Source organism: Mustela lutreola, chromosome 8 (assembly GCF_030435805.1).
Source record: "Mustela lutreola isolate mMusLut2 chromosome 8, mMusLut2.pri, whole genome shotgun sequence".
Classification (NCBI taxonomy): Eukaryota; Metazoa; Chordata; class Mammalia; order Carnivora; family Mustelidae; genus Mustela; species Mustela lutreola.
This window is the reverse complement of record NC_081297.1, coordinates 87693362-87719925: the sequence shown is the minus strand read 5'-3', so window position 1 is coordinate 87719925 and position 26564 is coordinate 87693362. Positions and strand designations below refer to the sequence as shown.

The following is a 26564-nucleotide window of genomic DNA, read 5'->3' as shown; positions in this document are numbered from 1 at the left end:
AGGCAGACTATAGCCAAGAATTATATAGATGGTGGGAAAGAAGTAGTAAGAGTTCTTAGTAGTCCCTTTATGGCCTAGAGGTAAGGTGATTTGCTGGGAATGCAGAGAATGTAGTGTGTTTGGGAAAATTACTTACGGATGGAAGATGTTCCTTAGATGTTACTCTTCTCACTATGTTAATGCTTAATGCTTAAACACTAATGGTGTAAGAGTAACAGTGGCTAAACTGGATTAGAGGTCATTGTATTCTTCACTGCCACACACCCAGTTAAATAAATTAGAGCCAGTAAAAAATGTTAGTTTTATTAAATCCTGGCTTTAAGTGTACATCTTTTTCATACTCTGTATGATGAAATGGGCTGCATGCGTAAAGCACTTGTTCTATGCACAGGAGTGGTATTGTCTCAAGGAAAAGCAGATGTGCAGTTGCTGAGTTGTGAGAGGAACTAATTTCTCTTTCATGGACACCAGTTTTACTTGAAAGAACAACCGACACACTATAGTAATTCATATTTGGAAAAATGAGTGAAGTGAGTGTCACTTCAAGGAAAACAAGCGACAGTATTTGCTGCCAATAGGACAAAATTAGAGCTTTCCAGCCAAAATTAGAATTTTGGAAAACTAATTTCCTAACTGTGAGTCTCATGGTACTTAAAGCCTTTCCTAATGAGATTGTTGGTGATAGTAATGTGATCTTTTGATACTGTAGTTATATAAAATGTGTTAACATTGGGAAGATCTCCATAACTTAGGGAACCACTATTGTCCACATGATGAACGTGATGTTACGAGATCCACTCCAAGTGTAGGATAGACCAGCAGATTTCACAGTTAGAGAGGATAAAAATTCTTTGATATGGTTTCAAATTCTACGTTGCAACTAATCTTTAAGAAAATGTGCTTGTTGAGTTTGTGTAACATCAAAGAAGAATATACAGTTCTGAAAAGGCTGCATATACTTCAACCAAATTAATATATTGTAACAGTTTGAAGGAGAAGCAGATCTTCTGTTAAGATCAGACATTAAAGATATTTGCAAAAATGTGAAACAATGCCATTCTTAATTTCTTTTGGAAAAATTGTTATTTTTTATTGAAAGGATACTATATCTCTTTAACATGTATTGATTATACTTCTAATTGAATTGAATATTTTACATTTTTCTCATTTTTCGTATCTAAGGTAGCAGATATCACTGAGCTTAACTCACATGGATAAAAGTTCTTTGGGGTCCTCAGGTACCTGTAAGTGTGTAAAGGGGTCTTGAGACTACGTGGTTTGAGAACCGCTAGGGCCATGTAATAGGATTTCCCAGTAGTATTTAGGGAGCAGCTGAGGTCAAATGCCAGTCTGCAAGGCGCAGTCCTTCCACAGAAGACTGGGTATATAGGACTGGAAAAAGCAGCAGTAGTTCAATCTTTGTTGTGGGTTTTCAGGGTAATTAATGGTTAAAGATTAGAAAGCAAGGAAGTAAAAGTTTGGGCAAAACATGAAATTATCTACAACAGAGTTATGGCTACACAGGAAGAGAAGGGAGTCCAAGAAGATGCTAATGGGTTTGGACAGCAGGAAAGAGTCTAAAGGCTAAATCACCATAAAGTTAGCTAGTTCGTGGACAGAGAAAACTGTAAGGTTAAGGAGGTCAATAAGCTGTGTGGTCAAAGTATGCAGAAGTGACTAGAGTCAGACCTCATTTTCCAGGCGAGGAGACTAAGCTGTAGTGACCTGGCTGACTTGCCCGAGTGGTAGGACCAATATTTGAGTTCAAGTCTTAAAATGTGGAGTTAGTCTTCTTTACGCTGTTTATAGTACAATTGGCCGACTTCATTTTATGAATATGAAGTAACTAGTATATAAACACAAATGCAAAGGTTTATTATTTAAAATTCTTGAAATATGGGGTACCTGGGTGGCTCAGTGGGTTAAAGTCTCTGCCTTCAGCTCAGGTCATGATCCCAGGGTCCTGGGATGGAGCCCCACATTGGACTCTTTGCTCAGCAGGGAGCCTGCTTCCTCCTCTCTCTCTCTCTACCTGCCTCTCTGTCTACTTGTGATCTCTGTCTGTCAAATAATAAGTAAAAATATTTAAAAATAAATAAATAAATAAAATTCTTGAAATATTTCTTAAACATACATTTTTACCTTTATGATCTATTACAGGTTTCTAAAGTATTGGAGGAGTTTGATGTTGAAGAGCAACCAAAAACCATGTTAGAAAATCGCTTTCCCAACATTAAGATTATAGAATCTGGAGTAAAGGAACTGAAGAGTAAAGAACACGTAAGAGGATTTATTTCTTTTTTCTTTCTTTCTTTCTCACTTGCTCTCTTTTTTTTTTTTTTTTAAAGATTTTATTTATTTGAGAGAGAGCATGGGACCGAGGAGAAGCAGACTCCCTGTGGAGCTGGAAGCCCAGTGCATGACTTGATCCTGGTACTCTAGGATCATGACCTGAGCTGAAGGCAGTTGCTTAACCAGCTGAGCCACCCAGGCACCCAAGAGGATTTATTTCTTTATGACACCCCCTGTTCAATCTTGACAGGCTTTTGCCTGCTTTCTTTTGACCCTGACTCTACCACCACCACCACTAAGGTCCCTAATTTCGTGATAATGATTTATATTATTACTGGGAAAATTTATACTTGTTGTGGGTTATTGGGATTATATGATTAGTTTAATGTTTTACATGAGCATTAACATTTTATACAGTGTCTGCTGTGTTCTGGGCACCCCATTAAGTGCTGGGAGACAACAGGAATAGTACAGGGCACCTGCCCAGGGAGCGTTCAGTGTCATAGCGAATATACACATGTGCGCCTGTAACTATAGGAACATGAAAAGCATAGTCACTGAAATCTTACCAAAGCTCTGATATTAGGGATTTGGGAGGGCTTTACAGAGGGAGTAATATTTGAATAGGGTTTAAAAGGTGGGTAAATTAAGAGTTCTTAATTAGGGGCACTGTAGGAAAAGGAGGTGGCTTATTCAAAGGCCCAAAGAAAAGGAAGGGGGCACGTGGGAGAGTGACGCTGTCAGAGGAACTGTGGTGGGGACAAGGAAAGAAGATTGGCAGATGAGGCCAAAGAAACAAGACTGTGAAGAGCTGTTTACATCATGCCAAGAAATTTATTTGATAATCAAAGGAGGAATGAAGAGATTTTAAGTCGAGGCAGGGTGATATTGTATAGGATATGCTTTTAGCAAGGTAGATCTGACAGCAGTGTTAAGGAAGAAGTGGGGCGGAGTGAGGGGCTGCTGGCCACCCGCCAAATCGGAAGGTGGTTGCAGTCCAAAATGGTAGAAGGCCTGAACCAAGACAGGGATAGTGTAAGTTGGGAAGAACGGCCCAGATATAAATGAGATTTCTACTGTAAAGTCAGCAGGACCGAGTAACCCATCGGACATGGGACTTACTAAGGCGGGCTTAGGAAAGGGTATTATCGGATGATCAGCAGTATCCTCAGATGAGCTTCAGGCAAGATGGGAAGTAGAGTTTGCAGTTGTTTGAGTAGCTCTCCCTTAAAGAGAAAAAACACTTATAATACATTCAAAACACAAATAATTTGATAGGAAAAAATAAATAAGTACTGAATTTTATGAGGAAAAAAATTAAAAATCTGAATCCCAAAACCAGAATAAATTTCTAATGTTTACATTAGTACCTATGATATATAACATCCATGTCAATTAATTTGCAAATAGAAGTGTGCTCAGATGTGTAAATAAATTGAGGTAATTTATATTTGGGCATTTGAGTAAATCTAAGTGCCTCCCATTACCATTTGAAGTGTCCTAAATGAGATCATGTCTGTATTATCTGTCCTTTATATTCTTTAATGAATTAGAGATTATGTGTCTTGTCTACTTCCAAAAATTTAACAGTAAACAATGAAAAGAGTTCTTGTGTGTGTTTTTTCAGTAGCTAAGTCCAAATTATTTTTAAAATTTGGTCAGGGTCTATAATAATGTTCACTAGATAAAATTCTAACCATATTATCTTCAGGAAGATTTTATAGAATTTCTTATGTGTGTTATACTGTGTGGAATTATTGGCTTTGTTTTTGTTAAGCAGCTGAAGAGTTACAACAGGTAACAAATGTCTCCTTGAGTATCAAGTGCTACAGTTACGAGTTGCCATGTTTTATAAATCAAACACATGGCACACTGTTAACCTCTAAACCACTCTGACAAAGTCTGGCATCTCTTATAGTCATATGTACTTACAGATATATGCTTTCTAAAGGCTACTACTTAGATGTAGGTTTTCATTCAATACTAAGGAACAAAAACAGTGGATCTCAAATATGTATTTTTATTTTTTAAAATTTCTTTTCAGTGTACCAGAATTGTTTATGTACCACACCCAGTGTTCCATGCAATACATACCCTCCATAATACCCACCACCGGCCTCACCCAACCTCCTACCCCCCACCGCCCCTTCAAAACCCTCAGATTGTTTTTCAGAGTCCATAGTCTCTCATGTATTTTTAGGCTCAGTGATGTCATTAAAAATTAATACAAATAACTTTAAAGCCAGTACATGCTAGGAATTAAGGTTAAAGTATTTTTTACTTTTATGAAAATATCCCCAAAGAGCATGCTTGCTGGTAAAGTGATTGTTATTTGTACTTAAGAATATAAATAGTATTTTTTAGCACTTCTAATGTTTTTAGGTAATGTACCCTTTTCTACCACACTCTACCTGGGTATTAAGGTATGATATCATTAGAATTACTACATCTTTCTTAGAGTAATTTCCACTGAGATTGGAAATATTCATTAAGGCCTACCCCAGGTATAATAATCAGAATGCTCATTTTTTAAAATTTCTGAATGTTTAATTTTTTGTCTGAGGTTAGCAATACCCCACTGAATATCATGAGTTTTATGTAAAATCTGGTGTGCATATATCTTTTTTCCCAGGGGAGAAAGACTAGTTTTCACCAGATTCCCAGTATGGCTCATGGCCCTGCAATGATGGTGAATGACAATGGGAGAAGGCATTCTCACATTTACTTTGATTTGTTTACTTTGATTTGCTGTAACAAAGCAGAGTGCCACCAAGAGTTAGCCTTAATGTATTTTTTGCTTTCCTCATGTTGAATTTTTCATTTAAAGTGAAGTTGTATCCATGGATGACCATGTTCCTTCTCTCTCCTTCTTTGCTCTATGTTCTTACAGTGCATTGTAACAGGAGATGGCAGTCAGCATGTGTATAAGAAACTCTGTCTGTGCACTGGAGCTAAGCCAAAGTTGATATGTGAAGGAAATCCTTATGTATTAGGAATCCGTGATACAGACAGTGCTCAGGTAACATTCTTAGGTTGGGTCATAGGAAAGGAATGTGAATATTTCTTAGGCTTTTCTATATTTGAATCAAAGTATTCTCCTTAAAGTGTTAATTCTTAAATTATAGAAGAGGTTTGTTTTAGGATCCATAAACCAGAAAATAGTTATGTTATTGCCAGTTTCAGTTTAGCTTTGGTTGATAATTTTTGTTTTTTTAGTTCATGCTGATGTTCTGTGTTCTTTCCATTGTGCATTGTATCCCAGGTATAACAACTAAGCTGAAGGTTATAACTTATACACACATACATTACTGTAGTTTGGGAATACGTGATTTGTAATCTAAATAATATAATGATCTTCTTCCAAAAAGGTAAACCAGGGCGCCTGGGTGGCTCAGTGGTTAAGCCGCTGCCTTCGGCTCAGGTCATGATCTCAGGGTCCTGGGATCGAGTCCTGCATCGGGCTCTCTGCTCAGCAGGGAGCCTGCTTCCTCCTCTCTCTCTCTCTGCCTGCCTCTCTGCCTACTTGTGATTTCTCTCTGTCAAATAAATAAATAAAATCTTTAAAAAAAAAAAAAGACAAAAAGGTAAACCATTTCCCGAACTTACTGAACTTACCCCTTAGCAAAGAAATTAATATTGAGAAGATATTTATGGTTAGAATCATGACAGAATCTCTGAACTGAAAAAATCATTTGGTTTGTTGTACTCAGGAACTGTAGTAAACTATCCCAATAAGGTGAAACTCTCTGGAACCTTATACAGCTTTTTCTGGTAGTGTATTTAAGGGCTTCTAGAGTTCACTGACCCTTTTGCCAAGAAGCTCTTCCTGGTTTCCAATAATAATACTGTCTTACCTCAAGTTTGTTTTACTTCTCTTCCATAGGGTGATAAATTTTACATTTTTTGATAATATTTCATATTCTTAAAAGGTGATTTTTTTCAGCCTGTTCTTAATTAAATAGGAATTCAGAGAAAACTAGAAAAACTTAATTATAAATTATAATTTAATTATAATTATAAACATTTCAGGTTCCCATTATCAAAGATTGAGCATAACTATGTTCCAGTGAGGTCCTCTGCAGACATGAACTGCTCATATTAATCCTGTGTGACAGTATTACTCCCGTTTTACAATTAGGAAACTCTGATGGAGAAATTAAGTTTTTATCTGTGCTAAAGTAGTTATTAAGTCTATCAGAAGTACAATTTAAACGCATACTATTTATCTCCATATCCAATGTTTTTAACAGATTTTTCTTAAATTATTGTCCTCAGTGACGGACAAACTAAAATTAATTCTTTTTTTTCTTGTAGCATTTTAAACAAGTCAGTTTCAGTAATTATTGACTATTACAATAAAGCTTTGGATGAATTTAATAGAAATAGGATTTAATAGAACTTGACGTAGTAGGAAGAGGAATTCGGCTATTCATATGTCACTGTGAAGCAGTGGGACTATTCTGTTACTTTTGAAAGTGCCATAAAAATGACCATGACATCCCTACAGTCATTGTGATCTTTTTTAGGGGGCAGAGGAGGGAGGTGGTAGAGTCATCAATTAGTTGTCTCATAATAATAAGAGCAAAAATTTTTTTCTGATAAGTGTTGGACATTATTGTGCCTGCCTCTAACAGCTTTATTTACATTATCTTAATGCTTGCAGAGGCCAAATGAGATAGAGTCACTTCTTGTTTCCCTTTGTAGTTGAAGAACCAGAGGCGCAGGGGGGTTAAGCAACTTGTCTAAGTTACTAATTGCGAGCAGTTACTAACTCCTAGAGCCAGGGACTCTTAACCACCAAACTGTTGCACTGCTCATTCATGCAAGTTTTGAGTGTTGACTGACTCCAGGGAAAGCGTCAACTGAAGGACTAGGTGAAAAGGAATAACCCTATATGTAAGATACAGATCAGTGTCCTGTTGGTAAATTGATTGGATAAAGGAGTCAGGAATGTGATGATGAACTAGAGGTTGTGCCGCTTTACTGAAATTCTAAACTATGTAATAACTGTAATGTAATGTTATGACTTGAAATGTAATGACTTGAAAGGCAAGGGAAATCAGCAGAGGCACTGCTGTGAAGACAGCCTGGATGAAACAAAGTACTTGTAATATTACAAAGTATTGTAATATTGCGTCCTGGCAGAGTGGGCAAATGATATTTATTTTGTTCCTGTGTAAATCAGATAAAATTCCTGTATTTTCAGAATATTATCAGTGAAGCCCCTTGCTTCAAGTTATGTCCACTACTTACAGAACACTGTGTCCTTTTCAATACAGGAATTTCAGAAACAGCTTACTAAAGCTAAAAGAATAATGATCATAGGGAATGGCGGCATTGCACTTGAATTGGTGTAAGTATGTATTTTTAAATACTACTTTTTTTTTTTTTTTAAAGATCTTATTTCTTTGAGAGAGAGACAGTGAGAAAGAGCATGAGAGGGGAGAAGGTCAGAGGGAGAAGCACACTCCCCTTGGAGCTGGGAGCCTGATGTAGGACTCGATCCCAGGACTCTAGGATCATGACCTGAGCCAAAGGCAGTTGCTTAACCAACTGAGCCACCCAGGTGCCCTAATACTATTTTTTTTTATTTGTTTATTTGACAGAGATCACAAGTAGGCAGAGAGAAAGGGAAGCAGGGCTCGATCCCAAGACCCTGGGATCATGACCTGAGCCAAAGGCAGAGGCTTTAACCCATTGAGCCACCCAGGTCCCCTAAACACTATTTAAACACTGCTCTGTGATTCGTATGATTATTGGCAGACTAGAAACATCTTGGTATTCTGAAACTCAAAGATAAACGTAATTGTTTTTCATATATTTTTAAGGAAAATATCAACTTTGTATTTTTAGCATTCATGGAGTTCATAGTTGCAGTGATACCATTGCTGCAACATGAGTTTAGAGGAGTTCTCATGGTTACTGTCTCAAGGGGTGACACACAGGTGACTGGAGAGATGTGGCCCACAGATATGTTTGGTAAACATGTACTATCTTGAACAACAATTTGAATGTGCACACTTTTAGAGCTTTCTAATAACAGTCCCCACTACTTACTATTTATACCCATCCTGCTTCACTCATTTATATGGTTACTTGATTGGCCCATGACTCGCTAGTTCAAGATATATGGTACTCCCAGCTCTTGGTTTTTTGGAAGTCAGAAAATGTTGAACACATAAATTAAAATACTATCTTAAGGGGCGCCTGGGTGGCTCAGTGGGTTGAGCCGCTGCCTTCGGCTCAGGTCATGATCTCAGTGTCGTCAGGCTTTCTGCTCAGCAGGGAGCCTGCTTCCCTTCCTCTCTCTCTGCCTGCCTCTCTGTCTACTTGTGATTTCTCTCTGTTAAATAAATAAATAAAATCTTAAAAAAAAAAATACTATCTTAAGATGATATTTCAGGTTCAGAGAACATTGAGGAATCAATATCCTGCTATGGTTTACAGAGCATTGATTTTCTTTGTAATTGTATCTTCCCACGGATGGCTGACATGGAATTGTTTGGACATTTTCAGGCCAGAAAGTGGAGTCCAATTACAAAGAGGACAAATTTATATCAAAATGAGGAATTTGCCAAAGCCCTATCTATTCTAACTCTTGGACTAGGTTTTTGCTCCTTATTCTGACAGGGTGGTGAATCCCAGTGGAAGCTTTTAAGAGTTCCTAAATTGCCTGAGTACTAAGAGTGGCAGTCGTTCTTGAAATGAGGAAGTTTGTGGCACTAATGAGAACTGCAGAGAAAAAAAAAAGAGAGAAAAACTAGAGTCAAAACCAAACAGAACAAAGAGGAGGGAGGAGGCACATCACAAATTTTCTCCACTAACGATTACTGAAAGTATAGCTTAACACTATGATTCTTTGCATTGGAAAATTTTCTGTATTCAGAAATGTTTGTAGTCTTACACCATTTAATCCTGTTCCTCATTTTCTTTAGGTTGGAGATAGACTATATAATTTGATAAAACTCCTAAGGAAAGGACACATATAATGCTGTTATCTCAGCTTACGTCCACTGATGATCAGGTGTTCATCATATCATGATGAGAAATCACACAAACTCTTTCTGCTCTTCAGTAGCCCTCATGATCCCCCCAGGGCAAATGCTCATTTTCTTCAGTGTACTTTTCTTCTTTACTAGTATAGGTTAATCCTTTGCTTTTCAAAACCTTTTTTTTTTTTTTTTTTAATACTTTCACAAAACCATACTTCACTGTTTAAGGGTGGTCTTAAAAAATAGGATACCTCTGTGGTGAAGTATCTTGCTGAGGGCATAGCTCATAGGCTAAGGGGAGTACAGGGTGTCCTATCAGGTGGGGCACATACAGGAGTTCTCATGGTTACTTATTACTGTGGCTTACTAGTCAAGCATCAGTATTTTAAGCTATACTGATATGCGTTGTACTATTGTATTACTTTAAAGTTTTTACAAAATGGTAGAGGAATTTCTAATTTGTGAAAGCTAAAGAATTTCATAGTAACTATGTGCCTATATGTATATTGATAAGAAATTTATTACTGAATGTTTGTATATTCTACTTTCTGCTCATCAGCAATCCTGTATGACCTGAGCAGCATATAGAATATTCTCCAAAGAATGTGAAATTTAGTAACTGTAAATGTTTGTTTCTGCCATAGCGAAGCAGGAATTTATGAACACATAATAAAGGCTCATTAGATGGTGCAAGAGGATCTTTTACCATATTGTCAGAAAGCATGAACATCAGATGATGTGAAGTGAGATGTATTAAACCTTATTTTTTGTATCATGTATTTACTGATTAGCTTGAAAAGTCCATGTGTTACATTATAGCGTCTGTGACATAAAGATGGTGATATTTTGACCATAAGTCAGCATTAATAGTTCTTAACATGTGATAATCTTAGTACCACTACCGGTTCAAATAAAATCCTAGTACAGTTAGGATGACCATATATCCTGTTTGTCTAGGATTGTCCCAGTTTATCAGTTGTACCAAAACAAGTATTAACAGCAGAAAAACCTAACAGACTTCAGGGACTTGGTGAAATGAATACTAAGCAAACCACATTCTGGGTGATCAGACCAAGAGATAAAATAGCAATGTGCAGGAGCTCTGGCCATCTCATGAATGGTGATGGCCCGTGTACACCACAGCCGTTCCTTTCTTCCTTGATTTTCTGTGAGCCGGGTCTTTCTTTGACTGGATGGCTTGGACATTTCTGAGACAAAGGGAGAGGACTACAGAGTAGTGGTTTCTTTATAACAGAGTTAAAATTTTAGTTGATAACTCTAATTCTCTCCTTTTCCTATCTCCTTCCATAATGTTGCTTGAGTACACAAATTACTTGTTACCAAAGAAGTGAAGTATTTTAACTGTATACTATCCATCCATCTATCTATCCATCGTTGGTTATACTGTAACCACGTCAAAAAAGCACTGTTCATTCATGGAACCCTGGAGAACATTCATACAATAACTATGTTGGGGAATTTGACCGCTTAGAGTGATGCTCACTGTAATGAAATTTCACCTGATACTCAGTTACATATGTTTGTCATTTTTATGTTCTTTCAGTAAACTGGTTAAATTTATTTTATTACTTATTCTACTTCAACTCTTTTTATCCTGAAAGAGTATTCCATTCCTCCTTACAATCATTCTTGCTCAGTTTGTCTTAAACTACTTTCTTTACTTTTGCCTTCAGAGATAATTATTTGCAAATACAGAGATTTCTACTCAGACTTTCAGAATTGCTCTGAGTAACTTTAATATTCCTTTTAGGTATGAAATTGAAGGGTGTGAAGTCATTTGGGCCATTAAAGATAAAGCTATTGGGAATACTTTCTTCGATGCAGGAGCAGCTGAATTCTTGACTTCAAAGCTCACTGCTGAAAAACCAGAGGGCAGAATTGCACATAAAAGAACCAGATATACAACTGAAGGTAAATACAGCATCTTATTCATTAATTCACAGATGAAACTGTTTAGCTTTTTAGCCATATAGAAAAGGCTACAAGAAATATAGATAGTATCATTTCTGTATCTTACATGACTTAGATTTTCCAGGATTTCTTAAAATGACAAATATGTATAATTAAAACTAGAAATTTAAGGTGAAGTAAATGAACCAGCCTATCTGCATCTTTGCAAACAGTAACTGGACATGACTTAAGGTAATTTTACCAAAACATGCAGTGAATTAAAAAAGAAATACAGGGATGCCTAGGTGGCTCAGTTGGTTAAACACCTGCCTTCAGCTCAGGTCATGATCTCAGGGTCCTGGGGTGGAGCCTTGCATGGGGCTCCCTGCTTAGTGGGGAGTCTGCTTCTCCCTCTCCCTCTCCCCTTCCCCCCAGCTTGTGTTTATGCTTGCATGCTCACTCTTGCACATGCACGTGCGTGTAAATAAATCTTTAGGAAAAAAGAAAAAAAATACAAACGTAGTATTTTAAGAGCTTTTTTTTAAACTTGGCTTACACAGTTCAAAAAGAATTCTGTAAGTTTTGAGGGTGCTAAAAATTGATAAAATGCTTAAAAACAGATGGCTAATCTTTTTATTGAATTATAACAAACTATAATAGTTTCAGGTGTTTAACAGTAGTGATACAGTATTTTTTTTAACATTTAATTTTTTTTTTAAAGATTTTATTTATTTGACAGAGATCACAAGTAGGCAGAGAGGCAGGAAGAGAGAGGAGGGAATCAGGCTCCCTGCTGAGCAGAGACCCCAATGTGGGACCCAATCCCAGGACCCTGGGATCATGACCTCAGCCAAAGGCTTCAACCCCCTGAGCCACCCAGGCACCTCATGATTCAGTATTTTTATACATTATGACATGGTGACCTCAGTAGGTTTAGTTACTCTTGTCACTATACAAACTTACTACAGTACCACTGACTGTATTTCCTGTGCTATACTTTATAGCCCTGTGACTTATTTGTAACTGGAAGTTCATACTACTTACTACTGTTCACCTGTTTTGCCTGCGTTACCAATGCCTCCCCTTGGCACTATATCTGAGCCTATTGCTTTATTTATTTTGCTGTTTTAAAATATTTTCCCTAGTTTAACTTGCATGTGTTTATTTTAAACAATTTTACTGAAGTATAGTGTTACTGAAATAACTGAATATATAGTTATATATAGTGTTACTGAAATACTGACTATAGTATCATATTAGTTTCAGGTGTACAATAAAATGATTCAACAATTCTGTGTATTACTCCGTGCTCCTCATGATAGGTATACTTTTTTTTTTTTTTTTTTTTTTTTTGGGTTCAAATTCTTTTTTTTTTTTTTTTTTTTTTTTTTTTTTTTTTTTTATTTTTTATTTTTTATAAACATATATTTTTTATATACATATATTTTTATCCCCAGGTCTGTGAATCACCAGGTTTACACACTTCACAGCACTCACCAAATCACATACCCTCCCCAATGTCCATAATCCCACCCCCTTCTCCCCAACCCCCTCCCCCCGGCAACCCTCAGTTTGTTTTGTGAGATTAAGAGTCACTTATGGTTTGTCTCCCTCCCAATCCCATCTTGTTTCATTTATTCTTCTACCCACTTAAGCCTCCATGTTGCATCACCACTTCCTCATATCAGGGAGATCATATGATAGTTGTCTTTCTCTGCTTGACTTATTTCGCTAAGCATGATACGCTCTAGTTCCATCCATGTTGTTGCAAATGGCAAGATTTCATTTCTTTTGATGGCTGCATAGTATTCCATTGTGTATATATACCACATCTTCTTGATCCATTCATCTGTTGATGGACATCTAGGTTCTTTCCATAGTTTGGCTATTGTGGACATTGCTGCTATAAACATTCGGGTGCATGTGTCCCTTTGGATCACTACATTTGTATCTTTAGGGTAAATACCCAATAGTGCAATTGCTGGGTCATAGGGCAGTTCTATTTTCAACATTTTGAGGAACCTCCATGCTGTTTTCCAGAGTGGCTGCACCAGCTTGCATTCCCACCAACAGTGTAGGAGGGTTCCCCTTTCTCCGCATCCTCGCCAGCATCTGTCATTTCCTGACTTGTTGATTTTAGTATACTTTTAATCCCATTTCACCCATACTTCCATCCTTTGGCAAACACAAGCTCTCTGTATTTAAGAGTCTGATTTTTGTCTCGTTTTTTAAATCCCACATATGAATGAAATCATGTGGCATTTGTCTTTGACTTATTTCACTTAGCATTATATCCTCTAGGTCCATCCATGTTGTTGCACATGGCAAGATCTCATACTTTTTAATGGGAGTGGTATTCCATTGCATACATACCCCACATCTTCTTTATCCATTCATCAGTTGATGGACATGGGATTGCTTCCATATCTTTGTTGTAACTAATGCTGTAGTTAACACAGGGCTTGATATATCTTTTCGAATTAGTGTTTTTCTTTTCCTGGGGTAAATAGCCAGTAGTGGAATTACTGGATCATAGGGTAATTTGGGGTTTTTTTTTTGGTAATTCTATTTTTAATTTCTTGAGGGAACTCCATACTGTTTTTATACAGTGGCTATAGCAATTTGCATTCCCACTACCACTGCATGAGGGATCTTGTTTCTCCTCATCTTTGCCAAGACTTGTTATTTCTTCTTTTTTTGATTCTAGCCATTCTATAAATATAAGGTGATACCTCATTGTGATTTTTATTTGTACTTCTCTGATTAATGATACTGAGCATCTTGTCACGTCCCCGTTAGCCAGGTGTCTTTAGAAACATGTCTTTTCGGGTCCTCTGCCCATTTTTTATTTTGATTGTATTTTTGTTACCAAGTTGTAGGAGTTCTTTATATATTTTGGATATTAACCTTTTATCAGATCTCTTACCCTTCACTTTAACATACATTTGGGGATGTATGTATAACATCCCCAAAACACATTGTGTTTAAACTCAACACTTGATCAAAACATTATCCATTTTATAGCTCTATATCACAAAATATTAAGATAATAAAATACCCACATATCACAAAATATTAAGATAATAAAATAATCCATACAGATATCTTAGTTTAGTCATGCTGTATATATGTACATATGAGAATTATAACATTTCCTAAAAGCTTGAGAATACAAAGCATACTTCTCTGCCTGGCAGTTTTTAGATCATTTGAATTTTGAGTTGAGTTTATTTTTTCAGGAAAGAAAAAGGAAACACAAACCACAGCTGGTATTGGCAGTATGGGCAGTGCTTTGGGACCTGATTGGCATGAAGGCTTGAATCTCAAAGGTACAAAAGAGGTAGGTGTTCATATATGAATTAAACCTAAGATGCAATTTTAAGTTTTAAACTGTTCGTTAAAAGCTGGTCACAAATACGTCAAACAACTGCTGGGTTACTTTACTTAAAATCCAAAGTGCTAGGACAGACAGGACCAATGGCAGTTGGTCCAATTCCTTACCAAAGTTAAGTATTTCATTCATCTAAAACTGATTCGTGCCCTTCTTTTTAGTTCCTCAGGCGGACAGATTTCCAGACCCAGACTACAGTGACTGTAACTGTCCTATTTTTAAATTAATCTTTTCTCAAGTCACTTCACATGCATTATACTATCTTAAAGATTATTTGATGAATTCTAAATAAAATAGGTATTTAACATCCTAATTGGATAAGCAGATAACTTGCTTTTATTCATTTTATTTATTAGATATTTGTTTTTAAATAGTTTAAAAAGCCTGTGATATTTAAATACTGTAAGAAGCATCTGTGGAGTCCTCATCACCGTATATGATTTCTTTACAGCCTTGGGTAGTTTGGAGGGGAGCTGGCTTCATAGCATACCTAATTTTGGTGATAGAAATTATATAAAATCATTTCTTCCTGCATCTTCAGATCCAAAGATTAATAGTATTTTTAACCTGAGAACTTCAGCAGTTTGGTTCAGTAAACATTATCTCCTTTATACTTGGCACTTTACTAAGGTTCTGGATATTACAGTAAGTTGGCAGGGACCTGCCCTCAAGAGGCTTTTATAGTCTCTAGCAGTTGTAATTTTTAAACACTGTATTTGTAATTATCATTTAGACTTAAACGCATCCCCTGCCAGTGCAACTATTCTCTTAAGTTCTGAATGGATTTTTGCTCACTCCCTTCATGCACAGAAATTGAGAGGCTTTTTAATTTGGGGCAGCCAGTGTGTTTTCCTTTATACTGTAAGATTATTTTTTCTGTGTGTTTCTGCAAGTATATTGTAATTTTTTTTTAATTATGAGTAATCTAAGTCATTTTTTGGGAATTTGTTATTTTAGTTTTCTCATAAGATTCACATTGAAACTATGTGTGAAGTAAAGAAAATCTTCCTTCAGGAGGAATTTAGAATTTCTAAGAAAAAGTCCTCGCCTTTTCCTAGAGACCATTCTAATCAGTCAGTCACAACCGATAATGGTAAGTAATAAAATAAGAAAAAATACCAGTAATTTAAAAGGATTAAACCTTACTTAATCTTACTATATTAAAAACTTCAATTTCTTTATGAAATTGAAACATAAAAAGTAAAAATGAAACTATTAATTAATAATGTAAGTCATTTCATTTTCATTACTTAAGTCTTCAAGCTTCCTGATAATTTTACATGGGGTTCATGATGCTATAGCCACAACTCTTTGAGTCAATTACAGATCAAAACAAATATAAACAAAGCCTTTATGCTCCCAGGGGTGAAATGACTTCCCCCAAATCAAACAGATTGAAAATCTATAAATTTGGGATTAAGAAACAGATCTAATCCCTATTCTACACTTCCTGTGAGAACTACTGCTGTTTGAAGAAATAAACTCAGCTAGACTGGCATATGAGATATTCCAGTTATTGAATTCTTTGTATTTTTCCATGGGAAAAGGTAGTGTTAGTGTTTGAATATGAGTAATAAGGGAAAACGTTGCAAAATGAGAATTTGGACTAAACTCTTAGTGGAGTATAATAGCTTAATATTTAGAAAATGGTTATTGGCTTAAAATCATTTTGTTAGAAGTAGTCTAAATTTGAAGGAAAGATGTTTAGAATGCCATAATTTTGTAAATATACTCAAAACAAGAAGACAGTGCTGACTGCATTATAATTGTTTAAGCAAATATGCCTTATAAAGTTATTAAAGGGTATGTTTTAAAGTCCTCTCCTGCCTTTTTCTTTCACTCTTTATTCTAGGCATTACATATTCACATGCTAATGACAGCTAGTGGTGATAACATTTGAGAATGAAGGTGGTTTTTTTCTGTTTGTTTTAAAGAGGTATGGCCTGTATATGTGGAATTGACTAATGAAAAGATATACGGCTGTGATTTCATTGTCAGTGCTACAGGAGTTACACCAAATACAGAACCTTTCCTCTGTGGCAACAATGTAGGTGAAATTTTTTGTCCTGCTATGAGTATTTTTAAAGTAGTATAAGATTTCTAATTCTCAAGTATAAATCAGTGTTCATTGTTTTAGTGTAAAACTGTAACTTAAGGAAGCTAAGTTTAGTGTGCAGTCATCCTTTATTTGTAGTATTTCATATTGCCTACCTAAAATTTTAAGTGGTAAACATCCCAGCATCAGTGTCCTCATAAATGGGACATAATGCACATTTGTCTAAAGGTTGATGAGATGAACACCTATGAATTCTTACAAATGATTCTTTTTAGAGAAACTGCCTTTTAGCATTTGAAGCTCGCAAAACTGAAGAATACTGTAATTACAAGTCGGGTAGTAACTATGGTTACTGAGTGTTCTTGATGTTGAAAGTCTTAAGAATTTTTGAGTAGGTCTGTCCTAGTAGGATTTTGATTCCCTAATAATTCAGCTGAGTTATCTAAACTTTGCAGCTGTTTTTCACTCTCTCACTAAAGACGGCATACTGAGGTATAAAAATTTGACTTAGTCTTTTACTTTAGAACAAAAAAGACATCTTTCATTTTTCTTCCCATGTATACTTATCAGGAACCTCATTTAGTTTGCTCTAGGAGAAGATGGTGGCCTGAAAGTGGATGCTTATATGCACACATCTGTCTCTGATGTCTACGCCGCTGGTGACATCTGCACTGCATCCTGGCAGCCCAGCCCGGTGTGGCAGCAAGTAAGCCAGCATCCATCATCACACCTTTGTATCTGATTTTTCAGATTCCATCTGACGGTAAAGGAGTCGCTACCAGCAAATCCAAATTTCCGGTTTTCCCACTTAAGTAGGAAGCTATCCTAGAGTTTTCTGTGACATTTTAAAAAGAATGTTTCCCTTTTGGCAAGTTATTAAATAGTGATGGAACACACTGGGATGTCTTACCTTCATACATTTAGCAGCACTGTCCAGTGGAACTCTGTGACAACAGAAACATTCAATATGCTTGTAGTGTCCACTCAGTAGCTACATGTCTCTGTTGAGCCGTTAAAATGTGCTGAATGTGACTGAGGAACTGAATTTTAATTTTACTTACATTTAGTGGCTGCCAGACTGGACAGCGCAGCTTTAGATGAATGAATAACATACTGAGGTATAAACCATATAGATGATGGGGGTATCCTGATGACCCAGTTTTGTCCCTCTGGGAATTATGACTGAAAAAATTTCCTATAGTGAACAGCCTTCCTCAGCCGAACAGCTCCATCCAACTGGATGTCCACGTCCTCCTATCCTCATGGTGCTGCCTGCCTCTTCAGAGTGGAGCAGAAATCCTTCAGGAAGATACTCAGACTGTAGTCATAGGGCAGGTGGTCTTAGCAGGAGTAGAGATGCAGGTAGGCATTACAGATAAAACAACCAGGTAACACTCAGTGAAAGACCAGCTCCACAGGTAGATTTTACTCCTTCAGATTAACTATGGAGTGTGAAGTAGCAGAAGGGCTAGATGTAGTCTGAGAGGCACCTTCAACACTTATGTGTTTTTACAGAGATAAGTCATAGGAAGAGTGCTTTCAGCCTGTTTCGAAAGTGCTAGCTTGTTTTCAGTTTTTCCTACATTCTGTGACTTCTGTGGCATAGCTGTCTTCAAGTCTGTGGGATTTTTTTAAACACTTTAAACCCTCTAGGGTAAATTATATCCTTATTATGTGTCATACTCGGCTACAGGCAATATCCAAAAACAAAACAGATGTCTCATTCTGAGTGAATCTAATAGATCTTGTCTCTTAATTTGTAGAAGCAATAAATAAGTATACCAGTCAGTTTTATATGATCCAGGGCCCTACATTAGCTTATTTAATTCTCTTAATAGCCAGAGAATAGGTGGTATATATTTATGTTTCAGGTGAAGAAATTAAGGTTGTTAATAAACATGGAGAAGAGTTGGTATTTAAATCTCTTGACTTTCACAGCCAGTGTTATATCAGGGATTCCTAAAACTTTGTAGAAATAAACATACAGTAAATTAGAAATAAGTAATATAAGGGAAGAATTTAAAATTCCCAGCATCAGTTGTTGAAATCTGATAAGATTTCCTAAGGCTGTACACCCAACTAATACATCAGTTTAACTGCATGAGAGGCCTTAACTATGTAGCACCAAAATCTGAGGATTAGGAGAAGAAATGAATTCTTCAGTGATCATCTATTATCTCTACTTACGCTGATGATGAAACTTACTATAAAAAAGGTGACTAGTTAATTAGTAGTATTCTTACCTGGTACGCCCTGAAATGTTTTAGTTATTTGTAATAGTTTATTGAAACAGACTTGGTATCATCTTTTAATTTGAAAGGCAGTAATTTGGATAGAATTATGAACTAGCAAAATCAGGTTTGGTTAGCATGGATTGGTGACTGCTTCTACAGCAAAGACAATCCAACTAATCCTCTAACTCGCTAGATCTAGCCAGTCTCAAGGACTGTCAACATTGAAGTCATTTAAAGAATTTTATAAGGCATCTTTAAAGTAAGAACAATGAAAAATTTTCTCATGACATTTTTTTCTTTCAGATGAGGCTGTGGACCCAGGCTAGACAGATGGGATGGTATGCAGCGAAGTGCATGGCTGCAGCTAGTTTAGGAGAATCTATTGACATGGACTTCAGCTTTGAGCTTTTTGCTCATGTAACAAAATTTTTTAACTATAAGGTAAGATAAGCAAATCAGTGCCTTTTCCTTAGTCTTAAAACGAAAACCATGTAAATACTTACTCAGATGAGAAAATTAAATAATTATTTTACAAAACATGACACATCTTCTCATTTCCTCATTTCTTGGAAATCAGTACCTGTTTTTACCACTGGTCTTAATTCCTGTTCATTACCCACCTTCCTGTGCTATACTGTTTTACCCATAAGTGGGGGAAAGTCTCTTCTAGGCTTATTCCCTGTTGGTACATTTTGAGATTCATTCTTTGTGGGGAGAACCAATAGCTGTTACACTCAAGAATGGACCAGGTGCTTTGCCGTGCATATTATTTACTCTTCACATTACTCTGAGGCAAGTTTTTTCTTCATGACTCTAAGCTGGTGTAATCCGGATCCTACAGATATTAATTCACCAGATATTTTTAATGTTCAGAGACTGTGGGGTGGTATCATCCATACAATAAATGCAGTGCCATTCAGATGTTTTCTTTGGGACACTCCTCAATTTTTGTGAATAGATTCTAGGTTAACATACATATACATATATAGTGTTTCCTTGTTGGTACTCATTACAATAATGTTTTTATCCCTATCTATAGGTTGTGTTGCTGGGAAAATACAACGCACAGGGCTTAGGTTCAGATCATGAATTAATGCTGAGATGTACCAAAGGACAGGAATACGTCAAAGTTGTCATGCAGCATGGGCGAATGATGGGAGCTGTCTTAATTGGTGAAACTGACTTAGAAGAAACATTTGAAAACTTAATTTTAAATCAGACAGATCTTTCATCATATGGAGAAGATCTGCTAGATCCAAATATTGATTTAGAAGATTATTTTGATTAAAAAAGGCATTTCAAAGAACTACATAAAGTTCCAAATACTAAGTCACAATAAGGTAATACACTGACTTAATGAAGTTAAGAATACAGAAGTAATAATGATTTCAGTGGGAAAATATTAAAATATAACAAAACCACTTACATAAATAAAAGGGTTACTCATTTCTGATTAAGCTAGGTTGTTACCTACTTAGCCAACAATTTGGTTGGATACGCTAGTCATTCTGATTGTGCAATGTCAGGGTTATGGTTTCAAGAGGCATATAGTTTTACATAAAGGTGTAGCAATATCTTACTTGGTAATATCATTTGTATTGATCCCTTATTCTATTTACGTTTGGATTCTACAGCTCTTCTGAGCTGAAATCACTCCCTTTCTGTAATCAGCCTTTGTAAAATATTCCATATAACTTTGCTATCAAATGTTGGTCATATCAAAAGAAAATAAACATATCAAGGCACAAGAGTTTAATATAGTTATGTGAACTTGAGTATTTTTCTCATTTTGTCCTGTCAGTTTTTATAAATTATCTGAAATGTTCAAGTCCAGTAATTAAGAGATAAGTTCCATATGTATAAAATAGTAATAAAATTGTCTCAAACGTTTAACTACAAAATAATGGTGTATACGTGCATAAACTGTTTTCTTGGAAAATATATAAACACCCATCTCATGATTGCTGAAGCAGATTTGCACACTTCTGGAAATTACCCAAGTTTTTTTACTTCTTTTTATCAGCTCCTTTAGAATCCAAGTTTGAGATGATTCCATCTACAAAATTAAATCAATCTACAAAGCAAACATTGTGGTCAAAACTCAGCGGTTCCATTTTCTCTTCAGGTTAAATATCAGCTCTTTAGTTAAGTATCTAGTAGTCTGGTTTTTTATCTTCAAGTATGTATTCAAATATGAGCCCTATCCGGAAGGGATGTGCAGTCAGAATCAGTGGTACATGGCATGCATTTGCAGGCTTGAGAGTATTTAGTGTGTGAGTCGTTGGTTCTCAACCTCTGCTGCACAGGCCCACTTCTCAACCAGTGTTGATCACAACCAATATTGTGAGGGCAGGGTGCATCGCAAATTACATGAAAATGGATTTTTCTCTTTTGAAAGATTAGAAACCCTAGTCTATATTTTAAAAAGGTAGACTAAACTCCATTCTTTAATATCTCTACAGAAAACAAAAGTATGTTCCACTGGATCCAGGACAGTACTAGTTACAGCATCTCTTAAGCTTTAATATGTTTTTTCAGTATATAAAAATTAATAGCCAGTTACCCTAAAACAGCTCTGCATAGGCTTCTTTATTTTCATGGTAATGAGATATGCATCACTATTCAGTGATTTAGGTGCTTTTAGGTGCTATTTTGAAATATGAAATCTCTGTGGAAGGTATAGGCCAACAATCAAATTTATAAAAAAAAAAATACAGTAATTTTAATATACTGATTTAAACTTGCACAAAACATACTTTCTATAAATTATTTGTAAACTTTATGTGGCATTTAAAAGTTTACATGAAACAATAGGAAAAAACAATTGTTCTGTTGCAATTATAAGAAACAATTATAAAGACCACACCAAAGGACAGGAAATGGATTTATATATACTTAAGATACTGCTGTAGAAAAAAGTGCAATAATTTTTACCAGGTCTTCATTAGAAGTTTGCAAGGAGCAACACCTACCACTCTTGGTTCCAGTGGAGGGTCCTCTGCCTACTTCAGAATCTTGATTAGATCTCTGCAGTGTACTGTGACAAGCTTTCACATGCCATACTGAGACCTGGCAACTGGAATTTAGAAATTAAGGACAGGCTAGTCTAAGTGGTTAAACTGGCTTAAAATAAGTCATCAACATGAGCCACACTGAACACTGATGTAATTTGTTCTGAATCTAGGCTATTCCTCAGTTTGTTTCCTGAGATTAAGAGTCTCTGCTGGAGGGGAGGGGTAGGTAAGAGGTAGCTGGGGGATGGACACTGGGGAGGGTATGTGCTATTGTAAGTGCTGTGAATTGTGTAAGACTGATGAGTCACAGACCTGTACCCCTGGAATAAATACTACATTATATGTTAATATAAAGCCCAGCAGGGACAATACAAACTAAGCTATAACTCAAGTCTGTCACTAAGTTACAGTCTGTAAGACACTGTTGAATTTACAGTGATGTAAAGGAAATAAGCTGGTTACCAGAAGGCATTGAGGTATGCTCTACAAACCTGGGTGTTTGCCAGACATGACTGAGAGAGATTTATGAGAGAATCAGTCTGTTCTTCATATTTACCTGATTTGTGCTCATTGGGCAATATTCTGAAAACTCTATGGCTTCCTCTGTACTCAGATTCAGAGAGAAGAACATCCTGATCAGATATTAATAATTATTGACTCTAGCTCCCTGATTTATATATATTAGACTCCTGTTAATGTGGTCAGTATAATGCAGTGTAATAAACTCCTATACAAGTTTCTCTAGCTGCAAAGTGAAAATTACAATGATCTCCTTCACCCATCAAGGCATCAGAACTCAGGCGGGGAACTGGTTAGTCCAGTTCTTCAGACACAGCATACACATAGGATAAAAAAAGTTAAAATGCAACATTGAGATATTGTTAGTGTCTTATGAGTGGTTAGCCATTATCTAGTTCAAAAATGATTGACTACTCAGGCACCTGGGTGGCTCAGTCGTAGAGTGTCTGCTTTTGGCACAAGTCATGATCCCAGGGTCCTGGGATTGAGTCCTGTGTAAGCTCCCTGCTCCACAGGAAGCCTGCTTCTCCCTCTCCACTGCTTGTGCTCTCCCGTGTTCTTTCTCTCGCTCTCAAATAATAAATAAAATCTTAAGAAAAAAAAAAAACTGAGTATACTCTCTCTTTTGCATGAAATTTCTCTTCCCAGTGACTATAAAGTATTAGAGATTGGCCTTTTCTTATATAGTATTTCTGTTCAGAGGAATGTAAACCTCTCTATTTCTTAAAAATTTAACATACCTTTAGTATAGCAATATAAAGTAGATGAATACACCTATCCCTTTTCCTTTTATTTATAATTTTTTTAGAGATTTATTTATTCATGAGAAAGAGAGAGAAAGGCAGGTAGAGGCAGAAGGAGAAGCAGCCTCCCCAAGGAACAGGAAGCCTGATGTGGGACTCGATCCCAGGACCTGGGATCATGACTTGAGCCAAAGGCAGACGGTTAACCATCTAAGCTACCTAGGTGCCTTTACCAGTTGTTTTAAAACTTTGAGTTACTTTTGAATCTAGAAAATGCTATTAACAGCTTGCTTAATCCATTCTGGGGCCTATTATTGCCCTCATGTAGTCCTAGCTATATATATTACCCTATTCTTTCATTCTCTCTTTCTTTCTTTTCTTTTCTTTCCTTTTCTTCTCTTTCTTTTTCTTTCTTTCTTTATTTTCCTTATTTAACAGAGAGATCACAAGTAGGTAGAGGCAGGCAGAGATGGGGGTGGGGGGAAGCAGGCTCCCTGCTGAGCAGGGCAGGGCTCCATCCCAGGAGCCTGAGATCATGACCTGAGTGGAAGACAGAGGCTTAACCCACTGAACCATCCAGGTATCCCCAGCCTATTAAGTTTAAAGAACAATGAACTAGGGAGTGTTCCAGTTCAAGATGGTGACACAGGAAGATCCTGAACTCCCCTCCATGGGCACACCAAATCTACACCTATTTATAGGGAATTCCTCCTGAAGAAGAACTGAGGGCTGACTGAACAGCTTCTGTATAAGAGAGACAGACATGGTAACAAAGGGTGACCCCACCTCTGATGCTGCAAACTGCAGTGCCGAAGATAGTAATGAGGTACCAGGAACAGATTCATCTATGCTGGGCCACAGAAAATAAAAGGCATGGCTTAAAAAAACAACCAGAATATAAAGAAAATAGCCCTTGAACCCTGCTAACTGTCAGGGGAGCTGTTCCAACTGTCTCTTGGTTGGAGGGTCCAGTGAGTGCCACAGTTTATGTTCCCCCACCACCTTGACAGCATAGATGGGAGCAGGGTCCAGGTGCACAAAGCAGCCTACCACTCCAGTGAGCCGTGGGCCCCCAACCCACACCAACTTCGCTGTCCTACAAGAGCAGCTCCATAGTGGTGCACATTGGGACAGCCCTGGTCAGTGCTCACTATAGATCTAGCCCTCTCACAAAACTGAGGCAGGCACAAAGTACCCTGGAACACTGCAGGCCTGTACTGCTTTGGCTTCAGATGGCTCTCTAGGGCACCCCCGGTTGATGCCTTTTTCAGCTTCAGCTGCCCTGCCAGGGCACCCTGGCTTACACCTGCTTCATTTGTCCTTTCAGAGGACCCTATGGCAATCGCAGTCCATGCCCATATCCGCTTATAACTATCCTTCCTATTTGGTGCCCTACACTAAGCACCCGGGGACCCTCCAGCCAGCAACCACCTTGGCTGTAGGCTAACCCCACCAGGGGATTTTTCACACACTTCAGAACACCCCAGCTTACCCCCACTTGAGTTTCAGCCATTCTGCCAGGGTGTCCACAGAGAACCCTAGTACTACCCATAGCTTACAGCCACTTGAGCTACAGGTGTCCTGTGGTGTATCCACTGCATAGAGCCCAGGGACCACACTAGCTGGCATCCCCTTCAGCATTAGCTGTCCTGTCAAAGCACCCTGTGAGGAGAGACCCCAGCTTGAACACATTTACCCTTAACTGTCCTACCAGGGCACCCTCTGCAAAAAGTCTCAGGACCCACCCCCAGCCCACATTCACTTAATCTCCAACCATTCCATTAGTGCAGCCCTAGCAGAGGGTACCCTGCAATCCCTAACCCACGCCAGCCACAGTTCTGCCAGCCAGTAAAAGTCACCAGGTAGATACAGTTTACACAGGGGACAACCACATACCAAGATCATTCCTTCAAGTTTAGGAAAAGTAGCTTTTCTGCCTAATTCATAGAAACAAACAAAATCAATTGAAACAGAAAGAAAGGAATGCCCCCAAATAACCAGAAAAAAACCTCAGAAAAAGAAAGAAATGAAACAGAAATAAGCATGTGTCTGGTGAAAAATTTACAGTAATCATCATAAAGATGGACACTGGGCTGGAGAGAAGAGTAGAACTCAGTGAGAACTTCAACAAACACCTGGAAAATATAAAGAACCAGGGCTAAAGAATATACATGAAAAGGAAAAACACTAGAAGAAATCACAAGTAGATTAATGGATACAGATGAATGATATGGAAGATGGGATAATGGAAAGCACCCAAGCTGAACAGCAAACATAATTGTTTTTATTTTAATTTTATTTTTCTTAAATAAACTCTATGCACAACATAAAAATTGAAGTCATGACCCTGAGATCAAGAGTCACAACCTCCATCAACTGAGCCAGCCAGCCACCACCCCAAAAATAAAGTTTTTAAATGAGGTTAGGTTAAGAGATCTGTTGGACAGCATCAAGTGAACAAGCAATCATATTATAGGGAAGAAGGTGGTAGAAAATTTATTTAAAGAATTATAGCTGGAAACTTTCCTAATCTAGGGAAGGAAATAGACATTTAAATTCATGAAGCATGCAGAGCCCCTTAAGAAGATAAACTCAAGAAGCTCAATACCACAACACATAATTAAAATGTCAAAGGCTAAAGAGATCATTGTAAAAGCAGTGAGAGGAAAAACAAAAAAAGTATGTACAAGAGAAGTTCAACAAAGATATCAGCTGATTTTTCAGAAGAAATTTTGAAGGCCCCAAGGCACTGGCATGATACATTCAAAGTGCTGAAAGGAAAACAAAATAAAACAAAACAAAAACAAAAAACCTGCAATCAAGAATACCCAGTAAAACTGTCACTTGGAATTGAAGAGATAAAGAGTTCCCCAAAATAAAGGAAATCATCACCACTAAACTGGTGTCACAAGAAGTGCTAAATGGGCTTCCACAAGGGGAAAAGAAAAGGCTATAATTAGACATAAAGAAATTATGAATAAAAAAGATGTAAAACATGGCAACATATATATAAACAATGGAGAAAGAATTTCCTTTAGTATGTGTTCAAACCTAAATGACAATCAACTCAATATGGACTGCTTTAAACTTAGGACGTTATATATGAACCTCATGGTAACCACAAACCCCAAACCTGTAACAGGTAAAAGAAAAAATTAAAGGGAAAAAGTACAGTGGGATATAGTCAATGGTACTGTAACACTGTGTCAAGGTGACAGATGGCAGCTATACTTGTGATGGGCACAGCATAATGTATAAATAGAATTGCTGAATCATTATGTTGTATATCTGAAATTAATGTAATACTATGTGTTAACTAAAAAAAGTAAAAAGAAGAAGAGAAAGTGAACTAAAATACTAGAGGAAGTCAGCAATCACAAAGAGATCAAGCAAAGAAACAGAGAACTACAAA

The 26564-nt window shown here is 37.0% G+C and overlaps 1 protein-coding gene across 4 annotated transcripts in view; it reads left to right on the top strand.

The window, feature by feature from the left end:
- The window catches only part of LOC131838977 (pyridine nucleotide-disulfide oxidoreductase domain-containing protein 1), a 28566-nt gene extending 7930 nt beyond the window's left edge, over nucleotides 1-20636 (top strand). For 2 of the 4 annotated variants that reach the window (XM_059185904.1, XM_059185902.1), the window contains exons 3-12: nucleotides 2161-2280; nucleotides 5183-5311; nucleotides 7572-7645; nucleotides 11056-11216; nucleotides 14435-14535; nucleotides 15544-15679; nucleotides 16521-16633; nucleotides 17226-17348; nucleotides 19180-19317; nucleotides 19916-20636. In XM_059185904.1, the coding sequence (XP_059041887.1) occupies nucleotides 2209-2280; nucleotides 5183-5311; nucleotides 7572-7645; nucleotides 11056-11216; nucleotides 14435-14535; nucleotides 15544-15679; nucleotides 16521-16633; nucleotides 17226-17348; nucleotides 19180-19317; nucleotides 19916-20164 (1296 nt within the window). In that variant the 5' untranslated portion in view covers nucleotides 2161-2208 and the 3' untranslated portion in view covers nucleotides 20165-20636. The remainder of the gene's footprint in view (nucleotides 1-2160; nucleotides 2281-5182; nucleotides 5312-7571; nucleotides 7646-11055; nucleotides 11217-14434; nucleotides 14536-15543; nucleotides 15680-16520; nucleotides 16634-17225; nucleotides 17349-19179; nucleotides 19318-19915) is intronic. The other 2 variants (XM_059185903.1, XM_059185905.1) reach the window with 2 other exon arrangements.
- Nucleotides 20637-26564: the final 5928 nt, after the last annotated feature.